Source organism: Gymnoscopelus braueri, assembly GCF_963280865.1.
Source record: "Gymnoscopelus braueri genome assembly, chromosome: 1".
NCBI classification, from domain to species: domain Eukaryota; kingdom Metazoa; phylum Chordata; class Actinopteri; order Myctophiformes; family Myctophidae; genus Gymnoscopelus; species Gymnoscopelus braueri.
Window position 1 is genome coordinate 54,437,654 of NC_137603.1, and position 26,457 is coordinate 54,464,110.

Consider the following 26,457-nt stretch of genomic DNA (forward strand, 5'->3'; position numbering starts at 1 on the left):
TGTCGTGGAGTGTAGGAGATAGCTGCGTGAGAAGTTGTTCCTGTACAATACTTGGATAACACATGATTCTATGTACTTTAAGATCAGAACGAAGACGGCTCAAGAACAGGCAGGATCAAAAACCACAACGTCTAAGTAACCTGTGGGTCGGGACCACCCCCAGGGGAGGTCCCCCACATGACACGAGGCGTTGTGAGCTTTTAGATCTGCTATTTTCACAATATTATGCATCTGTGAGACCGAGTCAAACCGAATGTAATGCCTCAACTCCTACATTCCAAGTGCTCGTTGTCAGGGTGGGGGGGGGGCAGTTCAAATATGATCATTTTGGGGGTCACGGCCTGAAAAGGTTGAGATCCACTGGCCTAAGAGACCGCTCTAGTCTCATGCCATAACAACTGCTGTGATCAGGTTTGAAATGAGGTTACATTTTAGTAGCAACTGATTTATGGCTGCGTAGAAGTTGCATATATATATATATATATATATATATATATATATATATATATATATATATGTTATTATGCAATCGGATAAAAAAAAGACAACATACATTACATCCCGAAGCCGAAGGGCGTGTGGGTGTTTTTCTCACAACAAAGTAGCAATAGGTCAATGGGGCTTGTGTGACCCGTAATAAAACACTGGAGCATAGTGTCTAACCTAGTGGTTGATTTGACACTGGATATGCCCATGCCTTTCACACATTCAAACATTTATAGGGTGCTGTTTCAGTGACCCACCACTGATCTTTTTAACAACGTGAAATCCTATAGCCAACAGCGCCCTGGATATAGTGGCTCACACAACACAACATCACGCTGGCTGAGAGTTTAGCACTGTAAGGTAATGTAATGAGGATGGTTCGAGTTGTACTGTACATACACACACACACACACACACACGTCGCACACGCACGCATGCACACACACAGCAACCTGGCTACAATGTGGCCACTCTCTCTCTCTCTCTCTCTCTCCCGTTCGCAACAAAGTTGCAAGAAGTGAAGCAGAGGACAGTGACATGACAGCGACACAGGCAGTCTTACTTAAGTAAAAGTATCAATACTGCAATGTATAAGTACTCTGGTAGCCTACAAGTAAAAGTCGGGAATTCGAAATGTACTTGAGTAAAAGTACAAAAGTATTGGCATCAAAATGTACTTAAAAGTACCAAAAGTAGAAAGTAGTCATTATGCAGAATGTCCCATTTCACAAGTTTTCAAATGTATAAAAAATATTTTGAAAATGGCAGATCTACAAGCTCACAATGCGTCGCATCAAGACGCATTGTGAGCTTGTAGATCTGCGATTTTCAAATGGCCGAAAATGCATACAGGACTGAAGTGGTTACTGTATGTTTTGTAATAATAATCAAAATCTACAAAGTAACTAGTAACTAAAGTTTTCAAATAATTGTAGTGGAGTAAAAGTACAACATTTGCCTCTGAGATGTAGTGGAGTAGAAGCAAAAGTACTGAAAATTGTTAATACTCCAGTAAAGTAAAGAAAATACCTCAACATTGTACTTAAGTACAGTACTTCAGTAAATGTACTTAGTTACTCTACACCACTGGCAGTCAGAGAGAGGCACTTCTGTGAACAATAACGATGTGTTGAGGAGGGAGAGCAAAGCAGCACTAAATACCAGAGAGAAAATAATGCACATTGTAATATAATATTAGTTTATGATCAGCAGCATATTTTGTCCGATGTGTAAAGCTCAGATCATACAATAAAAGCACAGATCAGCCCTACAGACAGACTACAGTGTGCACATGTTTTCAGGGGATATAGGGGTACCAACACAACCACACACAAACTAACAGGACCACAGCTATTATAGGCTCCAGTAATCCCTCACCTTATTGAAGTTGTAGTAGCCCAAACAGTGGGCAAAATCCAGGTTTGTCGGCGGCTCTCCTGGAATAGAATTCCCACCGGCAGTGGGATAAAATCTTACATCCATGATGGTCTTGTGTTGTATTAGGGTTGTTGGGGGGAACGAGCTGTATTCAGACAGCTGTATGATATTATACAGAGCGCAATGTAGTGTCTCTCTCTCTTGAACCGTACGGTGTACAAATCCAACCTCTCTCTACCGTGTGGTGTACAATCCTTATCCAACGCGCACTTGGATGGAGAGAGAGACAGAGAGAGAGAGAGGTGGTGCTGCTGCTGCTGTCCGAAGCTTTGTTTAGGACACACAACGAGACAGAAAAATAACAGGGTTCGGCTGCTATAATAAAGCCAAGGAGAAGTTGTGATGATCCTCCTCTCTTCTCTTCTTTACACCGCGATGATTCGCTTCATGTCTGAGGAGCCATGCATGCACTATACCACCACCACCAGGCTATAATAAAGCTTTAGTAGTAATAGTTCTAAGTTCTATGTATTAATGTGCGTGTGCGCCAGGACGCGCAGTGTAGTGCCCATGCATCTACAACAAGCAGCAGCTGCTGTGTACAAAGGAGAAAGCCATGCGTGGTTCATTCGGTTCGGATGGTTCCTCCACCTCCTGTCCTCCTCCTGGTCACCACCGTTCAGATGGAGAAAGAACGAACACAATTGCAATTAAGACAAGTGGGAATAGACCGCGCGATAATAATAATAATAAGTCCACGCGTGAAACAGCAGCCACTGTCCATGTATGTGCGTGAGCTCTGTCTCTGCAATGAACGTGCGCGTCCGTGTTCTCCCCGTGTCAGTCAGTCAGAAGTTAGTTCGGTTGCTCCCTCTCTCTTTCTCTCAACTCATAAAAGTAGTTGTCTTTCAGTTTAAATATTCAGCGTTTTAAAGTGAGAGTAGAGAGTTCACACTATACGCCTCCTCGTCGCTTCTTAACGCGAAGACTGTATACCTGAAACTAAACAGACCTGTGTTCGTAACAGGTCATAATAACAACAACAAGCCTCCAGAGATGGTAAACAACTAGAGATGATGCACTACATACATACACCGACTATCAGCTCAGCCTGTGGCTCTGCTGTCTGTCTGTCTGTCTCGTCGCGGTGATGATGAACAAGGCGAATGTGTGAACAAGCAGGCCACGCCCCCCAAACACACCAAGCCACTCCCACTTTGACCGCAGCTGTCTGAGTGGGGGGGGGGGGGGGGGGGGGGAGTGACATGCTAACTGGTGATTGATTGACATGATGGCAATACATTGCATTAACTTACAGTACGATATATCTTAACCAGAGGTGGGGAAAAAAGTACTAATTTTTTTTACTTTAGTAAAAGTATCAATACTGCAATGCAGAAATACTCTGTTAAAAGTCCAGAATTCAAAATGTACTTGAGTTAAAAGTACAACATTTTGGTATCAAAATGTACTTAAAGTACCAAAAGTAAAAGTACTCATTGTGTACAATGTCCCATTTCACAAGTTCAAAATGTAAAAAAAATCCTTTGAAAATAGCTACAACCGCACAATGTGTCACATCGCGACGCATTGTGAGCTTGTAGATCTGCTATTTTCAAATGGACGAAATATATGTAGGGCTGAAGTGGTTAGTGTATGTTTTGATGGTAACCCATTAAGACCTGCAGTCTACAAATGCTTCTAAATCTTATAGTTATCACACTTTCAAGACTTTTCAAAAATGATAAAAAAAATAAAAAAAAACGAATTGCAGATGTACAAGCTTGCAGGGTGGCTGGTACGAAGTGACACGCTGTGAGCTTGTATATCTGCTATTTTTGGAGAGCCAACGCTAAGATCTAAAATGACACAGATGCTTTCCCGGTTGTTTTAATGGGATAAGTATAAATATCAGCATTTGACTCAGTCCTTTATCTGTTGACCTATATTTCTTTTTTTCCCATTTGGCTTTTAATTGGTGTATGTAAGTAATGGAACAAAGTTATCATTCCCTCCAGGAAATACACGACATTCGTCTGTGTTAATGATGAATATTTTTTGCCTTTGTTGCACTTCAGTCAATATCACCATCACGGCATGAAATCCACCTTCCTCCTCCTTAATCAATTGTTGAACTGTTCAAAATACATGACCAGAAAAGTGCGTTCCTCCGAGCGCAGATCTCCGCCAGGCTAGGTTGCCTACACAGGGCGGTGTGAGGTGTGACCGTGTGAGGTGCAGCTGATATGTAATGTGGAAGCTGTGTGTGTGTGTGTGTGTGTGTGTGTGTGTGTGTGTGTGTGTGTGTGTGTGTACGCTTTAGGCCATTAGAGGCCCCTCAACATGCGATTACAATTTGGATGTTGCGTTCGTGAAATATGGTGTTTTTATTAATAAGAAATAGGCCCCACCCACACATTTCTGAAGGCAATTGCAGGCAAACAGTATGGCGCTATAGGGTATCAAAACCCCATACAGGTCTTTCCTACCTAGTCTCAGTAACTTGGTGACGACCTGTTTTATGACCACGTCAGAGGAGCGCCGTCTCTGGCGGGCTTGAGCAACGAGAGGCACCGCCGAGAGAGCCGCTGGGCGAGCGAGTCGCCGTGCCGAACGTTGTGATGGCCGCTAGAGCCGACTCAGCGCCGTTCGAGTTATGTACCGATAGGGACAGAATCGTAAGTTATTTCATCATTTACAAAAACGCATATCATGCGTTTTTAAACTATAGCGACTGAAAGCATATATAAAGTAGGCTATTTATGATAATGATTACTAAGGTAATAAAATCAAGTGTGAAGTCCGGTCAAATCCCCATTGTAATCAATGGCTTGGTAATTTTCATGCAGCCAGCAGGAGGGAAAATAGCGACACCTGCTAGGCCATTAATGAGAACTGCAGGGAATTCGGCACTTCCTTATTGGCTTCATTTTAAAAATGGGATACTGGCTCCTTTCCAAGTGAAGGAGCAGTGGCTCTACTCTGAATCCCTCGCGGATAACTGTACTTCTCACCCTATCTCTAAGGGAGAGGCCAGCCACCCGTCTGAGAAAACTCTTTTGGCCGCTTGTATCCGGGATCTTTCGGTCATTACCCACACTTAGTGACCATAGGTGAGAGTATAGGAACGAGGATTGCTCTGTCTGTATATCGAGAGCTTTGCCTTCTGGCTCAGCTCTCTTTTCGTGACAACAGTGCGGTACAGCGACTGCAATAGCGTTACCAGTGGTGGAAAAAGCACTCACATTTTTTACTCAAGTAAAAGTATCATTACTGCAATGTAGAAATACTCTGTTACAAGTAAAAGTCAGACATTCAGAATTTACTCGAGTAAAAGTACTAAAGTATTGGTATCAAAATGTACTTAAAGTGCCAAAAGTAAAAGTACTCATTAGGCAGAATGTCCTATTTCAAGTTTTCAAATGTATTCACCTGTTTCCTAGGCTGTGTGTTTTTCACTTCCTGTCGATTTGATCAAATGAAATCCAATGAAACTGGTCAGATGACCAATGATATCCAATGAAATCGACAGGAAGTGGAAAACACACAGCCTAGGAAACAGGTGAATAAAAAGCTTTTGAAAATAGCAGATCTACAAGCTCACAAAGTGCTGAAGTGGTTAATGTATGTTTTGTAAGAGTAATCAAAATCTACAAAGTAACTAGTAAGTAGTAACTATAGGTTAAATTCAATGCAAGACATGTGATAAACAAAACTTAAAGATTGATTTTGATTTCATGAGGCGAAGAGTACTTGCTTTGTGACTGCCCTCCTGTATTCACTTGATGGATTCAAGTTATTTCCTAAGGAGAGCATTAAGGGGACATTCTCATTTTTCCTGACGTACGGATTCCGTTTCTTCTCCCGGTTGTTTGTTAATTATTTTTGATGCTTACCCGACATTGCATTGATTTGTTTTGCCAAATAGCGCAGGCACACTTCATTTTTCTTGCAACTTCAATGTAAGCTACTGTAATGATCAATGTGAACGCGGTGCAGTCACTATGCCAAATTAATACCCGTTTCAAGCACTCCTGCAACGAGAACAAGGATTATTTCTTCCTGAACAACATAATGATCACACTGAATTATGCAATGTCAAACATACATCATACGGCCCCATGTAGGGGCACAGCTGTCACAGATTGGAAGTAGTGTTTGAATTACATTTAATGGTGATGTATTATCATCACTCTGATACGGCCTGTAGTATATTGATAATAGGATGCACACATGGCATGCACACAAACAAGGATCGTTTTTCAGAATAATAATGTGCCGCTCATGAAAAAAAGAAAATACTGGATAGGAATGAAAAGGCATACTTTGGGGCGCATTGTCTGTGAATGGCCTAAAGAACATTGAATGTACTAACTGCAGGCTACTAATGATAACATGTGAATACAGTTAGTCAGGAAGACACATTAATACTTGATGCAGGCACTCCTGCAAAGATAACATGCGTTTATTTCTGGATAACATAATAATCGCACTGAATAATGTAATGCCTAACATACAGCAGTGCAGCACATTGCATCACGCAAACATGTGTTTATCATTACCTGTACATAGTTTTGGAAGTGAATTTGATGGCTAAATTATCACGCAAACAAAAAGGTTTTTATTTTTTATTTTACTTTATTGATTGGATACTTTATTAACAGCTTGCAAATAGTACAGTGGTACGATTTTTACAATGATGCTAAAAGGATAACACAAAAAGCCCTAGGGGGCTTGTTTCCATTGTGGTCCTGTATTCACTTCTTCGAGATATTTTAAAGACATACAATAGTACAATACAAGACATCATCAACACTAGTAGCAATAAATGTACAGTAAACAGTTGGGGGGGGCATTTCTGGTGTCAAGCTAAGCAGTGGTGTAAAGTAAATAAGTACATTTACTCAAGTACTGTACTTAAGTACAATTGTGAGGTATTTTTTACTTTACTGGAGTATTTCCAATTTTCAATACTTTTACTTCTACTCCACTACATCTCAGAGGCAAATATTGTACTTTTACTCCACTACTACTATTATTTGAAAACTTTAGTAACTAGTTACTTTTCAAATATAAATTATTATATTACAAAACATACATTAACCACTTCAGCCCTATTTTATACATAGGCTATTTGAAAATAGACGATCTACAAGCTCACAACGTGTCGCATCACACTTTTACTTTTGGTACTTAAGTATATTTTGATGCCAACACTTTTTTACAACATTTTGAACACAGACCTTTTACTTGTAACCGATGTATTTTTATATTGTGGTATTGCTACCTTTACTTAAGTAAAATATCTGAGTACTTCTTCCACCACTGAAGCTAAGATGACCTTTCTAGGATCAGTTTACAAATTGCAGACAGGTGCTCTTTCATGGCTGTTTGGAAGGAGGGAGAGTGTTCATGAATACGTTGAAAGTAACTAGCGCGGTGCAGCCTCCATAGCCTAATGTGTAGCATAATTAAATTCATGGATATTTGAAGAATATTGTGAGCACAGCATTTTGGCAAGAACGATGACAAGCTCAGTGTACAAGTAAGCTGTTTAGTGAGTTATAGAGAGAGAGAAAGAGAGTTTTTAATGGTTGGCAAAGATAAACTGAGAATTGAGCCAATTTCATGCTGGCTGAGCCAATTACCGGGGATAAGATGGGTACAATAGTCAATGGCCTCTTTTGATGTTTATGTTGATGGCAAAACACTGGAACACCAAGTAACGATGCAACAGGTACTAAGTTACAAAGTTCTTTTCTCCTGGAGGGGCCAGAAGCATGGGGTATCTTTTTTAACCATTTAAAACAGTGGTTCTCAACCTGTGGGTCCCCACATAATTTTTTTGGGGGGGTCCCCAGATGACAGTGAAGTGACAATTTAAGAACTTTTAAGACCTTTTTAATCCCTCAAAAATGAAAGAACGAACAGATTTTTTTTTACTGCATTACAAGTACAAACTATACTATAAAAACTGGTCAAACATTGGCCAAATTGTCAAATATTATAAGAAAGAAGCAAATAATTTGAAAATAGACGATCTACAAGCTCACAACGCCTCGCAACACGAGGTGTTGTGAGCTGGTAGATCGGCTATTTTCACAATATTATGTGGAAACGAGTCAAACTGAATGTAATGCCTCAACTCCTTACAATTCCAAGTGCTTATCAGGGTGGGGGTCCCCAGTTCAAATATGATTATATTGGGGGGTTGCAGCCTGAAAAGGTTGAGAACCACGGTCACAACTTACTATAGGGAGCAAATTCATACACCTTAATTAACCCTTAATTAACGCTTAATTAATGATTTACTCATTATTAATTCCTGTAATAGCCAGTCAAACTTGGGAGACCCCGTCACCCTAACACACAGCAATGCACCACATGGCAGTTTTGGAACAACTACCTGCAGATACCGACTCTCCTCGCTATTCTTACCCACCTATGAGCACTCATCCTGGGCATAGAGGCCACCCAAAAAAACGCAGATCTACAATCCCATCACGTGTGGCCCTTAACTAATGATATATTAACATTGGTTAAGTAATAGTATTTCAACACTAATTAACAGGAATTAATGATGAATTAATGATAAATTAATGGTGAATGAATGGATGAGTTAATCATTAATTAAGCGTTAATTACGTGTATGAATTTGCTCCCTATAATAAGTTGTGACCAGAACCACTGATTTAAACCTTATATACTTCATTGAACAGGGGATCCCGGGGGTCGACACTTGGTCCCCTCCTTTTTCCCTCTACACCAAATGTCTTTGTTGAAAATAGCTTGCCAAGCTCACAGCGCATCGTCTTAAGCTTATTTTCACCGAATGTTTGCTTAGTTTTGGCCAAATGTTAGCTTATTATGACATGCCCTGAATAAGGACGCTAGGGTTCATGTGGTTAAATGTATGTCACACCCATAAGATACAGCATTATGGCTGTAGACACTCTAAATGTACTTTTCTCTTTGCTATGACTTTTTCTGTCACGCAAACATACTGTACAGTACAAACAAACCCTGTTCTAGATGGCTGGGCCCTTGGCTATGCTAACTAGTGAATTGTGAAATTACAGTGTAATTTACACTTAATAAACAATATCAATATCATGTTACATCACTTAGACTCCTGTTGTTGACGCTGCTTGAGGTAATTCCAATCATAAATAATCACAAATATACAAAGCAGCTTATAGAGAGGATGAGAGTAAATTAAAAGTAAACACTAAAACATGAATGGAAAAGGAGGATTAACTACGTTTTGATAGACTTACACAGCTTCCCTTATAATAAGCGAGGCACACAAGAAAGGACTGTTAATGTAGCTTCACTCGGCTATACAGCAGGTCTAGGGTAATAACAGATCAGAGAAATATGTTTCAGCCAGTGGTGTAAAGTAACTAAATACATTTACTCAAGTACTGTACTAATTTGAGGAATTTTCTACTTTACTGGGGTATTTCCAATTTTCAAGACTTTTACTTCCAATCCACTACATCTCAGAAGGCAAATATTGTACTTTTTTACTCCACTACAATTATTTGAAAGCTATAGTTACTAGTTACTTTGTAGGTTTCGGTTATTATTACAAAACATACATTAACCACTTCAACCCTATATACTTTGGCTATTTGAAAATAGCATATCTACAGGCTCACAACGCATCGCATCGCATTTTCAAAAGATGTTTATACATTTTGAGCACTTGTGAATTCGGACATTCTGCATAATGAGTACTTTTACTTTTGGTACTTTAACTCTTTGACTGCGGACGACGCGATAACGCGTCAAGTGCTACTTTGTCCAGTTGGCCGTCGACGCGCTCGACGCGCTGGACGCGCGTTCATTGTTTAATCTCTGATTGCGCTATGCTGCTTAATATTCAATGTTATTCTCGAGTTCCACTTACTTCACGGACATCTGCATCCGGTTCCATGACCTGGATTCCGTTTCCGGTTTTTGATTCTTTTCCCCAGTCATTTTCGTCCAAAATAGGTAAATAAACGGGTTTTCACACGGTATAACGGACAAACGGAACGGTTCTCTTCTATAATCTATGGTCTGGGTGACGATCAGTCATCGCCGTCGTATATCACAACGTAATTTTCGCCGATCAAAACAATGGGGGGGACGTCACATCCGTTTTCATGTTTTTCCTTGTCTAATCTATGAAGAAGGGTGAGAGAGACCCAACGACATGGATCAAGCTGTCATGTGCTGCGCTCTAGTGGCGGATTTGTGCTGGGTCTTTACATTATGTGTCCTTAAATTATTTTCATGAGAAAAATTCAAAATATAAAAATAAAAAAACACGAAAATTGCTGGCACTGGGGGAGTACTTTATGAAAATACTCTGGCAGTCAAAGAGTTAAGTATATTTTGATGCCAATACTTTTGTATTTTTACTCAAGTACATTTTTAATACCGGACCTTTACTTGTAAAACAGTATACATTGTGGTATTGATACTTTTACTTAAAAAATGTGAGTACTTTGTCCACGACTGGTTTCGGTAGACTTTAGCCACTTTCAACCTGGCATTCCTATTATGAGAATGTCATAATAGTTGAAAATCTTCACAAATCATCACACATTTTCACAAAACGTTGTGAGCTTGTAGAGCAGCTATTTTTGCAAAACTTTTGAAAGTATAAAATAGAGCTTAAGCGTTTAAACGGGTACCATACCATGAACATAGTGTGTGATGACGGATGGGGGCGCTGTGGCAACAACAGTGCAGGAATAGTGCAGTGGGGTGAGTGCCCTTTTTTTAAAGCCCCTGCCGCACCAACATGTCTATACATCAGTGGTTGACAAACTTTTTCATGTCAAGGACCCCCAAAATGATATGTATTTGGACGCGGACCCCCATCTCAAAACCACTTTGTGCCAGGGACCCCCAGAAGCAAAGATCTGAGTTCCAAATGTTCGCTTTAAAAAATATATATATTCAAAGATTTGCACACATTTAAAAAAATGTTCAGAAATATCAGATCTACAAGCTCATAGCACGCTCACAGCATAGTTCATCTCTTACTCAAGAGGGGCAATGCCCGTCACAAGTTGATGATGTCATTTGTCCATGTGTGGTCATAATGGAATTTATTGAATGCATGTGCAAAAAAACATATTTAAAATATTGATTTGATGCTCATATTAACCTTAGGAAGCATTGAGTTGTTTTTTATTTTCACATGCATTCCATACATTCCATAGGGCTGGACCACACATGGACAAATGACATCATCAACTTGATTGAGTGAAAGATATTTAAGGTGTTTTTAATTTGACATTTTAGTTATAGAGGACAATTATAATGTATTAAGGCATATTTGGCTTATTAGCCAGGGATCCTTTTAAGTGGAAGTTTGGTGATTTTCAAGTTTTATTGCAGAAAGTCTTGTGTGTTATGAGTCTAGTAACACATGGCTGTGAATTCTGTAGCTATGGATAGCAAGTTACTAGGTGTGCAGTTTGTGAACAAAGTGTCAGCTTCACAAGTGGGCGCACACACACACACACACTAAAATGTCACTTCAAACATTTACTGAGAGTGCTAACAGCCAAGGTATGGCTTGGCACGCAGTATGATACGGTATCAGCAATCAGCACGCTTTGTTTTTCCACTGGCATGATGAGAAATTGCCAGAGACTGCAATTCTTTTTATAGCATCTTTTTGCTACACACAGATAGTAGCAAAGACAGATGCAGATATTTGGGATTTTTTGTTCTCTGAAAACATTGGTCCGATCAAATTGCCATTCGGCAGGGTACACTTCTGTCATATGACACACACACACACACACACACACACACACACACACACACACACACACACACACACACACACACACACACACACACACACACACACACACACACACACACACACACACACACACACACACACACACACACACACACACACACACACACACACACACACACGGTTTGAGACTGATTGGTCGGACGCTTTCCAAGTTACACCCCAGACAGACAGACAGACAGACACACAGAGGTTCCGTGAACTAAGAGAGATGAAGCGATGCGTTGGTGTGCGACATAAATTAAGGCATACGGTAGAAAGAAAATGCTCAGTAATATTGCGGACACACAAACTATGTGGGGGGTTTCGGTGCTCATGTACCACCACCCCCCAGCACCATCAACACCTTTTTAACCACTTAAACCCCATATGGGTAACCGGAGTCTCTCAGGGCTCATTACTAGTGTATTTTCTGTTTTCTGTTATTGTGGGGAAAGCTTTCGCTGAAAATAGCAGATCGACAAGTCGATCTACTATTTTCAGCGAAAGCTTTCCCCACAATACTGATACTGGGGTTTAAGTGGTTAAGTCCCTGCTCCATCCCTGAGCGTGAGCTGACCTGTGATTGGTGTAGCAGTGTGTGGTTCACTGTATATGCACATGGCAGAACGACCTGAGCTGTGATTGGTCTACGTTCGTGGGGACATAGAGTGCCCCGTAGGCCCCTTTTGGCACCATGCTGTTAAAAATAAATCATGGTCACCAAAGGTGAAATAGCTTCATTTTTTCATTTTTTTATTCCTGAATAAGCAACATTGTGGAGATGCAAAGTTTTCACCTGACAGCAGTGACATGTTCTGTCTACTTTATGTTCACTATACTGTTTCCCCCGAAGCTTAAAGATAGGGTGAAATGTAGGGTGTATGGGTGGGAAATACCCACCCTACACACTGTAAAAAATACCCAGGGTGATTCTCTGGGGAAAGAGTATTATAGTGTCGGGCAGAAACCTCCTATATCCATATTCTAAACTTTTGAGTTTTAAGATTCATTTTTGGGCGTTTTATGCCTTTATTGACAGGACAGTAGAATGACAGGAAATGGGGAGAGAAAGATGGTGAGTGACATGCAGCAAAGGCTGTCGGGATCGGGACTCGAACCCGCAACGTGCTGTCAGGCTACATTGAGCCTAGGTGCCCGGACCGCTACGCCAGCCAGCCGTCCGAGCCTACCTTTTTGAGGTTTTTTTTCATAAATGAATGCCCTACGTGATCATACTACAGCATCACAAACACACAAAAAGCATCAAAAGTAGCAGATCCACAAGCTCGAGCTTTGAGCTTGTGGATCTTTTTGATTTGATTGAAATTTGTATTAGGCAAAAGAATGTAAAACAACACAGTTACATTTATAATGCTTTTGTCTAAAAGGTCCGGCCAAAAAAGTCCTTGCGGACTTGTTTCCGTTGGGGTCCTTGAGTTAATTTCATAGACATATATAGTAGCAACCAAACAGTTCAAAAATCAACATGAAAATACAGATAATACAGAATACGAGCTTGTAGATCTGCTATTTTCTTTTCCGTGAAAATTTGTGCAAATCTTTTAATATGCATGTTTTTTTAAGTGAACATTTTTAACTAAAATATTTGCTTCTGGGGATTCTACAAATGTCTTCTAAATACGAACAGTTTTTTTTGGAAAAAATCTTATGTTGCTATAATATCAGTGGTTCTCAAACATTTTTATGTCAAGGACCCCCCAAAATGATATGAATTGGACCCCGGAGCCCCATCTCAAAATATGTTGTTCCAGGGATCCCCACCAGAGGCAAAGATTTGAGTTAAAAATGTATATATATTCAAAGATTTGCAAACATAAAAAAAAAAAAAAAGCTGATCTACAAGCTCATGCACTATGAGCTTGTAGATCAGCTATTTTTAAATAGCCCGAAAGAAATCAAAAAAATTACACAGATGCGTTCCCGGTCTCTTAATGGATTAAACACAGGTAATATTTGAGACGCTGTAACATGGGGTGGAAGATCGTTCACACACAGTTTGGGGCGCCGTTAACCGACAGAGAGTATATCTTCCAGTCTATGTGATATCACTGCTATAAACATGCAGCTAATTTGGATGTATAGGTTTTTGTGGTGTCTTTATCTGAGCCATTGTCAACTGGAGCAGCTCCAGGCCCTGTGAGCAAATCAAGTCCTCAGATAAGAGTCGTGGTTTATTATGGCTGGCAGAGAAAGTTACTCTTGTCCACAGAGAGGCCACAGATTATACTGGTCATTATCATTATGTATAACGTGAGCAAATTAATGGCTCTTTAAAATCCCCTTTTAAGCTGGATATTAATTCATTGCAGTCTGACAGTCTCATGGCGGGGCGTCATATTTAATATTTAATTGAAAACAGAACAATGGAGGGAGGCCCAAGTCGCTGGACCATTTCTTTTTCTTCAGAATATTGTCCAAAGAATAATATGTTTTATTGTGGTTTTAGGGTATAATGTATAACTCAACAGGTAGATCGTGGTGTAATAATACTGCTTGTTAGGGGCTCAATTATCTCCAGGGCCACATATACTGAAAATGCATGGACAAACAGACACATATTCAAACAGTCAAACTATTGTGTACGGCAATTACTAGGGTATGTGTGCACTGAATGAAAACCTTTCACTAAATGTTATATACAAAAACCAAAAGCAAATGCATAAATCACTCCACACAACATTGTAACAACTAGAACAGGGGCTCCCAAACCTTTCCATTCCAAGGAGGACCCCTAAATAGACACACAATAGCACATTTGCAACCTAATGTCCCTATTCTGAACATGTCATACATAATATCTGAACATTCAGTGTAAGTAGCAGTTCTACAAGCTCAGAATGTCGGTGATCTGCATCGTGACACGATGTGATATACAGTAACTGTGCGTGTGGCAGAATAGTCTCCATACAGTATATGGGCATGTTACGTTTGTAACGTGACGTCCATTGACCCAACGTCCACCCACAAGGCAATTTTAACTCATTAACTGCCATGGACGAATTAATTAGTCAAATTATGCTATGGCCCAGCCTGCCAAGGACGAGTTTGGACGAGTTTTGAAAAAAAATTATATATATATTTTTTTACACTATATATTTTTGGCAAAACATGCTATTTTCAACTTGCCACAACTATGGAACGGATTACCGCTATCGGATACATTCCCCCCCCCATTCTACGAGACCCCTGTGTGTGTAATGAGGGGATCACCGTGCGGATAGCATTCACAGAAAATATTCCATGATTTTTCAAAGGTTGATAATATCACTCGTTTTCGCTGGCAGCAGTGTAACACTATTACTCTGGCAGTTAAAGAGTTAATATACAATGTATACAGTACACACACACACACACACACACACACACACACACACACACACACACACACACACACACACACACACACACACACACACACACACACACACACACACACACACACACACACACACACACACACACACACACAGTCAATGTGCATGGGTGAGTGCAACGTGCATCGTAAATCTCTTTGGGTACAAGCAGACCATTTACCATGCTCAGAATGTAGCCTCCTCAGCTAACTCTGCATGAATGTTCACTTAGTAATGATGAGTGTACAGAATTTGTCCATGAACGTATAACCTGCATTGTGTATACAACTACAAAGCCCTGCCCACTCGACCAATACTACTATCCATTTAGTACGAATGTGAAAATTAGTTTTGTCTGTCTCCACAACCAGGGCCGGCTCTAGGCAATTTGGCGCCCTAGGCAATATGTTTCCTGCCCCCCCCCCCCATTTAAAAATAAGAGCACCTCCTTTAAACAGAAAATAATTCAGAGGACAGGAGCCTATCCTATGTCTGACAGCGCCGCGCCACCGTTTTCTGCCACAGCGCCACCTAGAGCCTGCAAAAAAAAAGAAAAAAAAAAAACTCAGCATTTTCAGGGAAGCCGATGGCTAAACCTTATTTATAATCCTAGTGGCGCTCTAGGCAACTGCCTACTCTGCCTAATGGGCACGCCGGCCCTGTCCACAACACAAAAAATTTAATAATTGAAGAACTGAAGAATCCGGTTGGAAGTATCACAGACACAAAAAGTGTCCGGATCATCCGGATGACCCCAGTGTATCCACTTAATGACTGCATTGGGGAATGACCTGCCAACCAACCTGTCAGTGTCAGGGCTGCATGCCACCCTGGGTGCTGAAAGTATTAAGACAACAAAAGCTCTGGGTCCTTTGAACACAGCAGCCTCTCTCAGCTGTAAAGCTGAAGCTAAGTTTGAAGTTATCAGTTGGCGCAGTGTGTATACAGAGAGAGAAATATGCCGTGTTTGCTGCATGAGTCCAATTCAAACACAAGGTTGCTGCGTTGTTCGAAGATTTAGATTTGACTTTGTTTTGCCTTCAACAAAATGTATCGTCTTTGTCAGGCCGGGAGGACATATGCAACAGAAGTCCCGCCCTATAGACACGCACTGCATTAGATTGTAACCAGGCCTTTTCTCCTCAGCGATGAGAATAGGTAGAACAGAATATAGTCCCCACTCCTGGGAGCGAGGCTACCATAGGGCCTTATAGAGTGCACCTCCAAAAGTGCATGCTCTTCTGCCCATATAGGGGGTGCCACAAATTCATGCTCATGTCCTGCCAGCTGCAACCCACGGCTGACACAGCCCCCTAGGTAGGCCACCCACCCAGCCTGGCGAAGCCCTGCATGTACAGTACGGTAATACTGGGTGGAGAGAAGAACAATCTACTCTGCACAGCACACTCCAAACAAAGCATTATAGTACACTAACACAGTGGTTCTCAACTTTTTCAGGCCGTGGCTCCCCAAAAAATTATCTTTTTTGAACTGGAGACCCTGACAAGAACTTGGAATTGTTGAAGTTGATGCATTACATTTAGTTTGACTCGGTTCCACTGATAAATATTGTGAAAATAGCCGAACTACAATCTCTGTTAGTGTTTAGCCTTTTAACAAGTTATTATTTTTGATTGATTGATTGAATACTTTATTAGTCAGAAACACAGTGGTACAGCCAGACATTTAGGCTAAAAGGATAACACAAAAAAAGTCCATCAGGACTTGTTTCCATTGTGGTCCAATGTATTCAATTCATCAACATAGCATACAAAATAACAATAATACATAATACATGTCATCAAGAAATATAAAACACTATTATGTACAAAAAATTCTCTCAATAAAGTTGTTTCTTTAATTTGTTCTGTTGTGTAAAGCGACTTGTACTTGTATCTTGAGTACCAAGAGAAGCGCTACATAAATTGGATGTATTATTATTATTAATAATAATACTATAGTGATACGCCCATCCAATCAAATGTCATTCAGTCCTGCACGTACAGACAGAGAAATTCACACACACACACACACACACACACACACACACACGCGCGCACGTAAACACACACAGAGTCTCCAACACACCTTAAATCAGATGAAGCGAGCAGCACTGTTTCTAATTCATGGTGGTTTATTGGATGTTTGGTTTTGGAGAGAGAGAGAGAGAGAGAGAGAGAGAGAGAGAGAGAGAGAGAGAGAGAGATAGATAGATAGATAGAGAGAGCGCTCTGTGTGTATTATTTGGGGCTTGCTGTTGTTATTTATTTCTATCTTTAATGTTGTTTGGCTGTGCAGCTGGAGGGAGCGGAATTAATTTCCTTTCTGATGGCTGTGTATCAGCGTCTCAGCCGGGTGAATTATGCCTCACATCACGTGTCATTTCTTCTCGCCTGGCGACGCAAGGAACCTTTCGCTAACCTGAAAACAAATTATCTTGTGTTGGCCCGCGTTCAAATTCAATTAAATCCACACGCAGAGTAATTATATCGAGGTACAAAAGAGTAATAAACGTGAAAAAAATTAATTAACCTAGTAATCTTTATTTATCCCCCCACTTCCCCTCCCTGTATTAAGTATGTGACTCTGACAACGTGGCAAATAACTGCTGTGGTATATTTGTCTCACTGACTAACACCCCTGTGTTAGATACATGGAATGTTTGTTGTCATTCTTATTTATTTATTTATCTCAATCTTGTCATAATAAGGCATGTTCAGATGCAAGCTCAGGTACTTGTCATGCTCAAGAGTTATTGTTTGTGATTGCCGCCGCAGTCACCCGTGGAGAAAATGTACGAGCTGCAGCTAAATTGGGTGTATAAATTTACTGAGGGGAAAAAAACTTGTGCATTGACAGGCGTTGATCAAATGTTATGCTGTGTAACAAACTAAAGAAGATATGGGTGGCTATAGAGCACACAGCCTGCGGCGTGTCATTGTATACTCATACAATCAGTCTACTCATAAACAAGTCCTCGTAAACATCATGAACTGGGTGTTGTATTGAGTCAGAGCTTTCACTGTGAGCTCAATGCAATGCAAATGCATGGATTCACGGTCTTCCCAAGAATCCACGCATTTGCATTGACAAAGCATTGGCAGATTCCGCCCCAGAGGTAAAAGAAAAGTGCGGTGGGAGCGCGCCCTAAAGGAGTAATTTACCCAAAAAATGACTTATTTTCTATCAATTCCACATTCCATGAAGCCTTGAATTCATGGAGATTGTTTTGTTTTTGTCGCATTCCTAAGCCAATCATTTTGATGACTTGCTGCGGCTCTGGTAGGAGACTCAAAGAGTCTCCTTTGAGTCTCCTACCAGAGACATTAGCATCTTCCCGCCGGTCATTAAATTATTATCTCAACAAAAAAAACACATGGGGTGTGTAATTGATATAAAATAAGATTTTTTTTGGGTGAACTACTCCTTTAAGGCAGGTATGATATCTATTGCAACAACGGGCAGCTGCTCAGGATTCTTGCAGATTGAATGCAGTTTTTTGTATTATTTAGTTTATTGCACTCGCACGTACAGTATGCCATATGAATTCTATTCTCAGTGTGAGTACAACGTAGCCTACAGAACTCTCAAATTGTAATACCGAAAGAGCAGCGGCTACAGTGTACCTCCTCCAGGTTAAGACATTTCAATACTCGGTTGTTTATCTCAATTACAGGAACACTTCACCTGCATCCAAGGCAAGGTTTTAAGTTTTAGTGGTCTGTATTTCAGGGTCTGTAAAGCTGAAAAGTGTTCTCAACACAAAGAGCTCCGTCTTCACCTTGACTGGAGAGTTGCTGTCGCCTTTTTTTTCTTTCTTTTTTTTTTGCTATTCACTCAGCCATGCATACCGTTTAATTAACTTTCTATTCAGCCACTGACAATGTTGCACTTTTCATTCCATAGCAATCTCTTGTTCTTATCTTTACCTTGTGATGTGTGTTAATTTTTTGTTTAGTTAAGCGAGAAATGAATTAATTATTTTACATAGATGAAGAGCTTTAAGGCCAAGGAAACATTTGAGATCCGACTCAAAGTGAGCGTTCTCTCTCATGGACGTGTCCTTGCGGCAGCCGGCCCATGGTTAGAATCCGAGCCGAGGCTCTTTGCTGCATGTCCTTCCCCATCTCTCTCTCTCTTTGTATCCTGCCTCTCTCTCACTGTAAATATCTATCTGAATAAAGCATTAAATAACAAACAAGTGAGTTCTCTCATCATGTTAAGGGCCCCATGTTGGGGGCCCTTAATTCGATGTTGACATTGATGGCTCCATGTTGACATTGATATGTGTCGATACGCGGAGGTGGACACAAATCTGCTGTAGTGTGTGCACTGTGCAGTGTCTATTGGTTCAGTGACTATTGGTTCTCAAACTGGGGTCCGGGGACCCCCAGGGGTCCTTGAGGGGGTTCCAGGGAGTCCCCACGAAGGCTTATTTGACCTTTGGACCTTTGGGATACACAAATAAGTCAGTGTGTCCAAAAACGTAGTTACTGCACTTTGGCTTTGTAGGGCAGTATAGTGCTCATCTTTTGTGTTTTGCTATGATCTTTCAAATGATATGAAGAAGTTAAGCATGCTGCGTGTTCATGTGTTTGTTCATGTGTTAAGTGAACCTCGAGCTCTAAATTTAGCACCATAACAGCCTCAATTAAGTGTGCAGAGAGCTTGTACTCAGCAGCTTTTTTCACACCTTTCTGATTTCCAGACTTATTATAATATAGTCGGTAGTCAGGATAACGTTTGGTGTGCATGCTGCAAAAATAGCAGATCTACAAGCTCGTACATCTGCTATTTTTGATTGTTTTACAGGGTGGCTTGAAAAGCCCCCACACACACCCCCCCACACACCCCCCCCCACACACACACACACACACACACACCCCCCCACACACACACACACACACACACACACACACACACACACACACACACACACACACACACACACACACACACACAGTCGGTGACAAATGTAAGTGTGTTACCACCAGCTCGTAGAGCTGCTAGACACAGAGGTAACGTAAACACCACCTCCTGTGTGTCCAGCTCAGAGTCATTACATACATCTCTCTTCACCCATTAAGGCATGAGGTTCCGATTCTACCAAATGTCTCGTAGCGCGGCAATTTTTTGCCACGCTACGAGACATTTGGTAGAATCGGCGAGCTTGTATATCTGCTATTTTTGAAAAATCTTGAAAATGTGTGCAAATCTTTGAATATATATATATTTTTTAAAGCGAACATTTTTTACTCAAATCTTTGCTACTGGGGGTCCCTGGAACAGAATATTTTTGACATGGGGGTCCGTGGGCAAATACATGAAAAACTTTGAGCACCACTGATATAGCAACATACGTTTTTTTCTAAAAACTGTAGGGATTTAGAAGACATTTTGTAGAATGGGCCTCAGGTCTTAATGGGTTAATAGCCGCTACATGCTACTGCTTACTGAGAAATGTCCACTGGAAGCTTGTTAGTCTGTTATAGCCGTGCTAAAGGAAATTAATGGGATCAAACCCCAGATACTGGCTAGCTGATACCATTCACAGCATTATCAGCCAACCACTGGCTAGCTGATCAAAAACACAAGATTACTGTCAGGCTGATATCATTTGTTTCCATTAGCATTGCTACAACATAAGCTTCCAGTGGACATTTCTCAGTAACCGCACGTTCAACTATTTGACCAGTAGCCTACCTTGGGAAGTGTGCTATCAAACCCAAATATAAACTTCATAACTAACCCTTTATTATATTATATTATAGTATCTGCTGATACCGAGTCCCAATCTGATCTTTAACACCTTCCTGCATAATAAAGGTGCTACTCCCAAGTATATTAGAGGAATTTTAGTTATTGGACGCCCTTCGCATTGCAGACATTAGTGGCTGCTTGACTGCTTTCATTATCGCTAGATCAGCCAAAATGTGAATTTCAATCTGGCATGGCTTGTTATGCAACACCACCACGTTCATGTCTGCTCACCAGTGGTGGAAAAAGTATTACATTTTTTTGTATCAATACTGCAATTTAGAAATACCCTCCCTGTTACAAGTAAAAGTCCAGAATTAAAAATTTACTTGAGTAAAAGTACAAAAGTATTGGTATCAAAATGTGCTTAAAGTACCAAAAGTAAAAGTTCTCATTATGCAGAAGGTCCCATTTCACAAGTTTTCAAGTGTATAAAATGTATACAAATCTTTAGAAAATAGCCGATCTACAATCGATAGATCGGCTATTTTCAAATAGCCAAAGTTTAAGGGCTGAAGTGTTTATGTTTAGTTTTCAGCTAAATCTTCAAAGTAACTAGAAACTAAGGTGGTCAAATAATAGTAGTAAAAGTACAAAATTTGCCTCTGAGATGTAGTGGAGTAGAAGTAAAAGTATTGAAAATTGGAAATGCTCCAGTAAAGTACAAATGCAAAATTGTACTTAAGTACAGTTCTTAAGTAAATGTACTTAGTTACTTTCCACCACTGGCCAACATGTGAATTTCAATCTGGCACATGGCTTGTTCTGCAACAGCACCACGTTCATCATGTCTGCTCACACCCTGTTCACATAATACTACACCACTGGTGCTGTGTGAGCGTCAGGCTGCCTGTACTGTACACATATGATCCGTCATCAAGGCAGGCACGTCCAAACAAACAGCTGTAGAAACAACAGACGTGCATTCTCTCTGACGACAGCACTATCAACTAGACCATCTATGCTGTAAACCGTTATCCCAATCCATCCGGGAACGCATACTGTATCATTTTAGATTTTTTTTTTAGCTATAACCATTATTTTATACTTTGGCTATTCAAAAATAGCAGATCTACAAGCTCATAGCGCACAAGCTTGTAGATCTGCAATTCTTTTGAAAAATCACGCACATTTGTGCAAATCATTGAATACATGTATATATTTTTGGAAAAAAAAACATTTTTAACTCAAATCTTTGCTTCTGGGGGTCCCTGGAACAAAATATTTTGATGGGGGTCCACGGCCATATACATATCTTGGGGGTCCTTGACTTGAAAAAGATTGAGAACCACTGTTAGGATTTAGAAGACATCTGTAGAATCCCCAGAAGCAAAGATTTGAGTTAAAAATGTTCACTTAAATAAATGTATATTCAAAGATTTGAGTTAGAAATTGCTTTAAAATGTATATATTCAAAGATTTGCACAAATTTTCCAAGATTTAAAAATAATAATAATAATTTTAATAGCCCAAATAAATCTTAAAATGACACAGATGCATTCCCGGTCTTAATGGGTTAAATGTGTTTGGTGGTTGAAACAAGCATTGCATCAAATGAACGCGATGTTTGAAGTGGGAAAATATGTTATTTGGTGCATTGCATGCTGTTTGAATTAATGACATGCTAAAAGGGAAGAAAAGGCTGCACAAACTCATAGGAGCTACGATGCAGGATAACATATTGAAAACCAACGTTTCGACCTGGAACGGACTTTTACAGGGATCGATTGATGAATAATGACAGCTGACGAAGATGGGTTAAAATATACAAAACATGGGAATTACACTTAAAAAGACTGAAAAAAGAAAAGATCCCGATCACTTAATGGGACTACACCATGAATTTGAACTTTTTCTTCTTTTTTGTGTGTTTTTGGTCTCCCCTACCTCTCTTCTATCCCCCAAAATACCCCAGTTTGAACACTCAGGCTTTCACAGCAAATCTGGGGTTTTCTGTAAATTGGTCTCAAAACAGGCCAAACTGATTTGCACCCTGACGTGACGTGACGTCAGGGTACAATCCCTCCCGTTTTTAAGTTCCAACCAAAAAAAAAAAACAACAACTTTTTTTTATTTGCTTTTTTATTTCCTTTTCTTTTCTTTTTTTCTTTTTCCACACAGAACCAGGAGATAACATGCATACAAACTGGCTCAATAGCGCCCCGTGCCAAACAGGACAATGTGGTATTGCAGGTGAAAGTGCTTTATAAGCCAGAGAGAAGTTAGTTGGAATGAGTATACAGTATCTGAGGCTTGATTTAGGCTCAAACCTGTTGAAAAACGTTTCAGGGACATGATATTAAATATTATTATTATTTTTTAAATTCATGGTGTAGTCCCTTTAAAATATGCTTTGATCAGACCCAACATTTAATCTGGAAATGCAGGGACCATTGCCCACCTTTTCTGAAAGTGTCAAGTGTCTGTGGAGTTGTTTTTTCTTTAAATGGACAAAAATCATTAGGCATACTCTTTCTTTTCCTTTTTTATTTATTTACAGATAACATTGCATTTCTGCTTTATTTCTGACCGTAACAGTGAGAGTGAGAGAGAGAGAGACAGGAAAGGTAGGAGAGACAGAGGGGATGACATCCAGTGGTGGAAAAAGTACTCACATTTTTTACTCAAGTAAAAGTATCAATACCACCATGTAGAAATACTCAAGTAAAAGTCCAGTATTAAAAATGCACTTGAGTAAAAGTACAAAAGTATTGGCGTCAAAATATACTTGAGTACTAAAAGTACTCATTGTGCACAATATCCCAAAATGTATAATCTTTTGCAAATTATTTTCAAATAGTCATGGCTGAAGTGGTTCATGTATGTTTTACAAAGTAACTAGTAACTAAAGTTTTTAAATAATTGTAGCTGCGTAAAAGTACAATATTTGCCTCTGAGATGTAGTGGAGTCGAAGTACAAGTATTGGACAATTGGAAATACTCCAGTAAAGTAAAAGTACCTCAACATTGGACATAAGTACAGTACTTGAGTAAATGTACTTAGTTACTTTCCACCACTGATTAAAGTATAAGCTTGGCCTTGGTTGTGAGTTACACATACTGGATACATTTTGAAGGATTTGCTTGTGTTGTCTTGTACCAATTAAGTGACCCTATAAGAAACAAACAAAAATGCTTTTGTTGCCGTTTATAGTAGAGGCTATGTGTAATCAAGATAATGCATGTCTTTTTTGCAGCCTTGTGCAAGCTAATGGAAAGAAAGAAAAAAATAAAAACAGGCTGCATACTGACAAATCTACAGGATACTTCATTATATTGCTCTCAATTAAAACCTGTCCTCAGCAGCATTAGTCATCTTAGCGCTCGTCATTCATACTAATTAGCACTCGCCTTCGGTGCTTCATGCTGGAATTTCAATATCCCATTAATCCATTAAGACCGGGAACACATCTGTGTCCTTTTTTTATATCTTTGGCTATTCATTTCTTTTTTTTATCGTGATTTTTTTTGCAAATCTTTGAATATATATATTTTTTTTTAAAGCGAACATTTGTAACTCAAATCTTTGCTTCTGGGGATTCTACAAATGTCTTCTAAATCTCTAACAGTTTCAAAATATATATATTTGTTGCTATTTGATTTGATTTGATTTTTATTAAGGATCCCCATTAGCTGGTGCCATAGCAACCAGCTAGTCTTCCTGGGGTCCACACAAAAAACATACAAAAATCATTATTTCAGTTGCAAATACAAAATTATTAAATGTCAGTACTCGACACACAATGAAGCTAAAATTACATGTGAGCAAAGAAACAGAAAACAAAAAACAAAACAAAAATACTTTACTTTTCTTTGTACATAGTGGTATTTTGTACAAAAATACTTTACTTTTTTTTGTACATAGTGGTATTTTTTCTGTATTATCTGTATTTTCATGTTGATTTTTGAACTGTTTGGTTGCTACTATATATGTCTATGAAATTAACTCAAGGACCCCAACGGAAACAAGTCCGCAAGGACTTTTTTGGCCGGGCCTTTTAGACAAAAGCATTATTAATGTAACTGTGTTGTTTTACATTCTTTTGCCTAATAAAAATTTCAATCAATCAAAAAACAGTGTTAAATACAATTTATTGCTATAATATCAGTGGTGCTCAAAACTTTTTCATGTCAAGGACCCCCAAAATGATATGTATTTGGCCACGGAACCCCATCTCAAATACATTTTGTTCCAGGGACCCCCAGAGACAAAGATTTGAGTTAAACATTTTAGCTTTAAAAATATATATATATTCAAAGATTTGCTAAAAAAAATAAGATTTTTCCCAAAATAGCAGATCTACAAGCTCATAGCGCGGAACTCAGTGCAGCGCTATGAGCTTGTAGATCTGCTATTTTTTCAATAGCCAAAGAAATCTGAAAATGACACAGATGCGTTCCCGGTCTTATTGCGTTAAGCGATTCAGCGATATGCCCTTGATTGACGCTCTCTTACACCCGGGAAGTAATTACATTATATGCTTCAGTTTCTCTCTTAATAATTTCTTATTATTTCACGAGGCTTTTTTCAGCAGTTTATGTGTGTAAATCATCTCTTTTCTCACCAGGACTGCTGTTACGTACATTATTGTGCAAATCAAAGAGCAACAACTAGGCTCACGCAGCTTCCCTGTAGGCTACCTACCGCACCATGCACTTACTTTTATGAGTTCAACTTTTGTGATTAGGTCCAACAGTTGTTTGATAGTAGTACATTATGAATTTTTACTACAGCAGTAGTTCTCAAACGTTTTCCTGCCAAGGGCCCCCAAATTAATATGTATTTGACCGTGGACCCCCCATCTGAGTTGAGTCAGGGACCCCCAGAAGAGAAGATTTAAGTTAAAACAAAATTTAAAAAAATGTTCTGATATTTTTCAAAAACTTGATGTAAGTGACATGCTGTGAGCTTGTAGATCAGCTAATTTTGAATAGCCAACGTATAAATGGATTAAGTAGTCAAAGTGATTGTGATGATATTAACTACTTTTGCTGGGGATTTATAGGAGTTGAGGCCCCTGGGCTACAGTGATTTTTGAGGCCCCCCTGGCACGAATGCACGCGTGCGAAAATTCTCTTGCGTTTTTTTTTCTTTTATTTCGGGTTTTTGTTACTTTAATTCGGTTAATTCGGTAGGGTTACTTTACAATTTGATCATAAAAAAATCAAGGAGGCCCCCCCAGTTCGGGGCCCCTGGGCTGCAGCCCACCCTAGCCCAACGGTAAGTCCGGCCCTGCCCCTGGGGGTCCCCGGATCTCACTTTTAGAACCACAGCTGTAGGCTACCTATGCACTATGTACTTCATGAGTACAACTTTTGTGATTAGGCCAACAGTTGTTTGATAGTACAGTATATTATGAATTATTTTACTAGAGTATATTACGCAATGAAAATGCACAGATGACTCAGTAGAACATAAAATAGCCATCACACTGTAGAGATATCTGTATGTTCCGTTATGAAATGTGGGGAAATGACATTTTAATGTTTCTTTTTTTGTTGTCGTTTCATAAGCATAGGCTAATAAAAATACAGTGCACTCGTCCAATCATCAAGGGCGTTGATGCATTGATTTTCATTGTGTCTATTTTTTTCCTCCCTCACTGTGAAAGAACAAAAATGCGTAACTAAACGCATTAATCATCACTCACA

General features: G+C 39.7%; 1 protein-coding gene across 1 annotated transcript in view; it reads right to left on the minus strand.

Moving 5' to 3' along the window:
* tox3 (TOX high mobility group box family member 3) overlaps positions 1–2,884 on the minus strand; it is a 99,511-nt gene extending 96,627 nt beyond the window's left edge. The window contains exon 1 of the mRNA XM_080435716.1: positions 1,864–2,884. Coding sequence (XP_080291842.1) covers positions 1,864–1,968 — 105 coding nt within the window. The 5' untranslated portion in view covers positions 1,969–2,884. The remainder of the gene's footprint in view (positions 1–1,863) is intronic.
* Between the last annotated feature and the right edge of the window lie 23,573 nt (positions 2,885–26,457).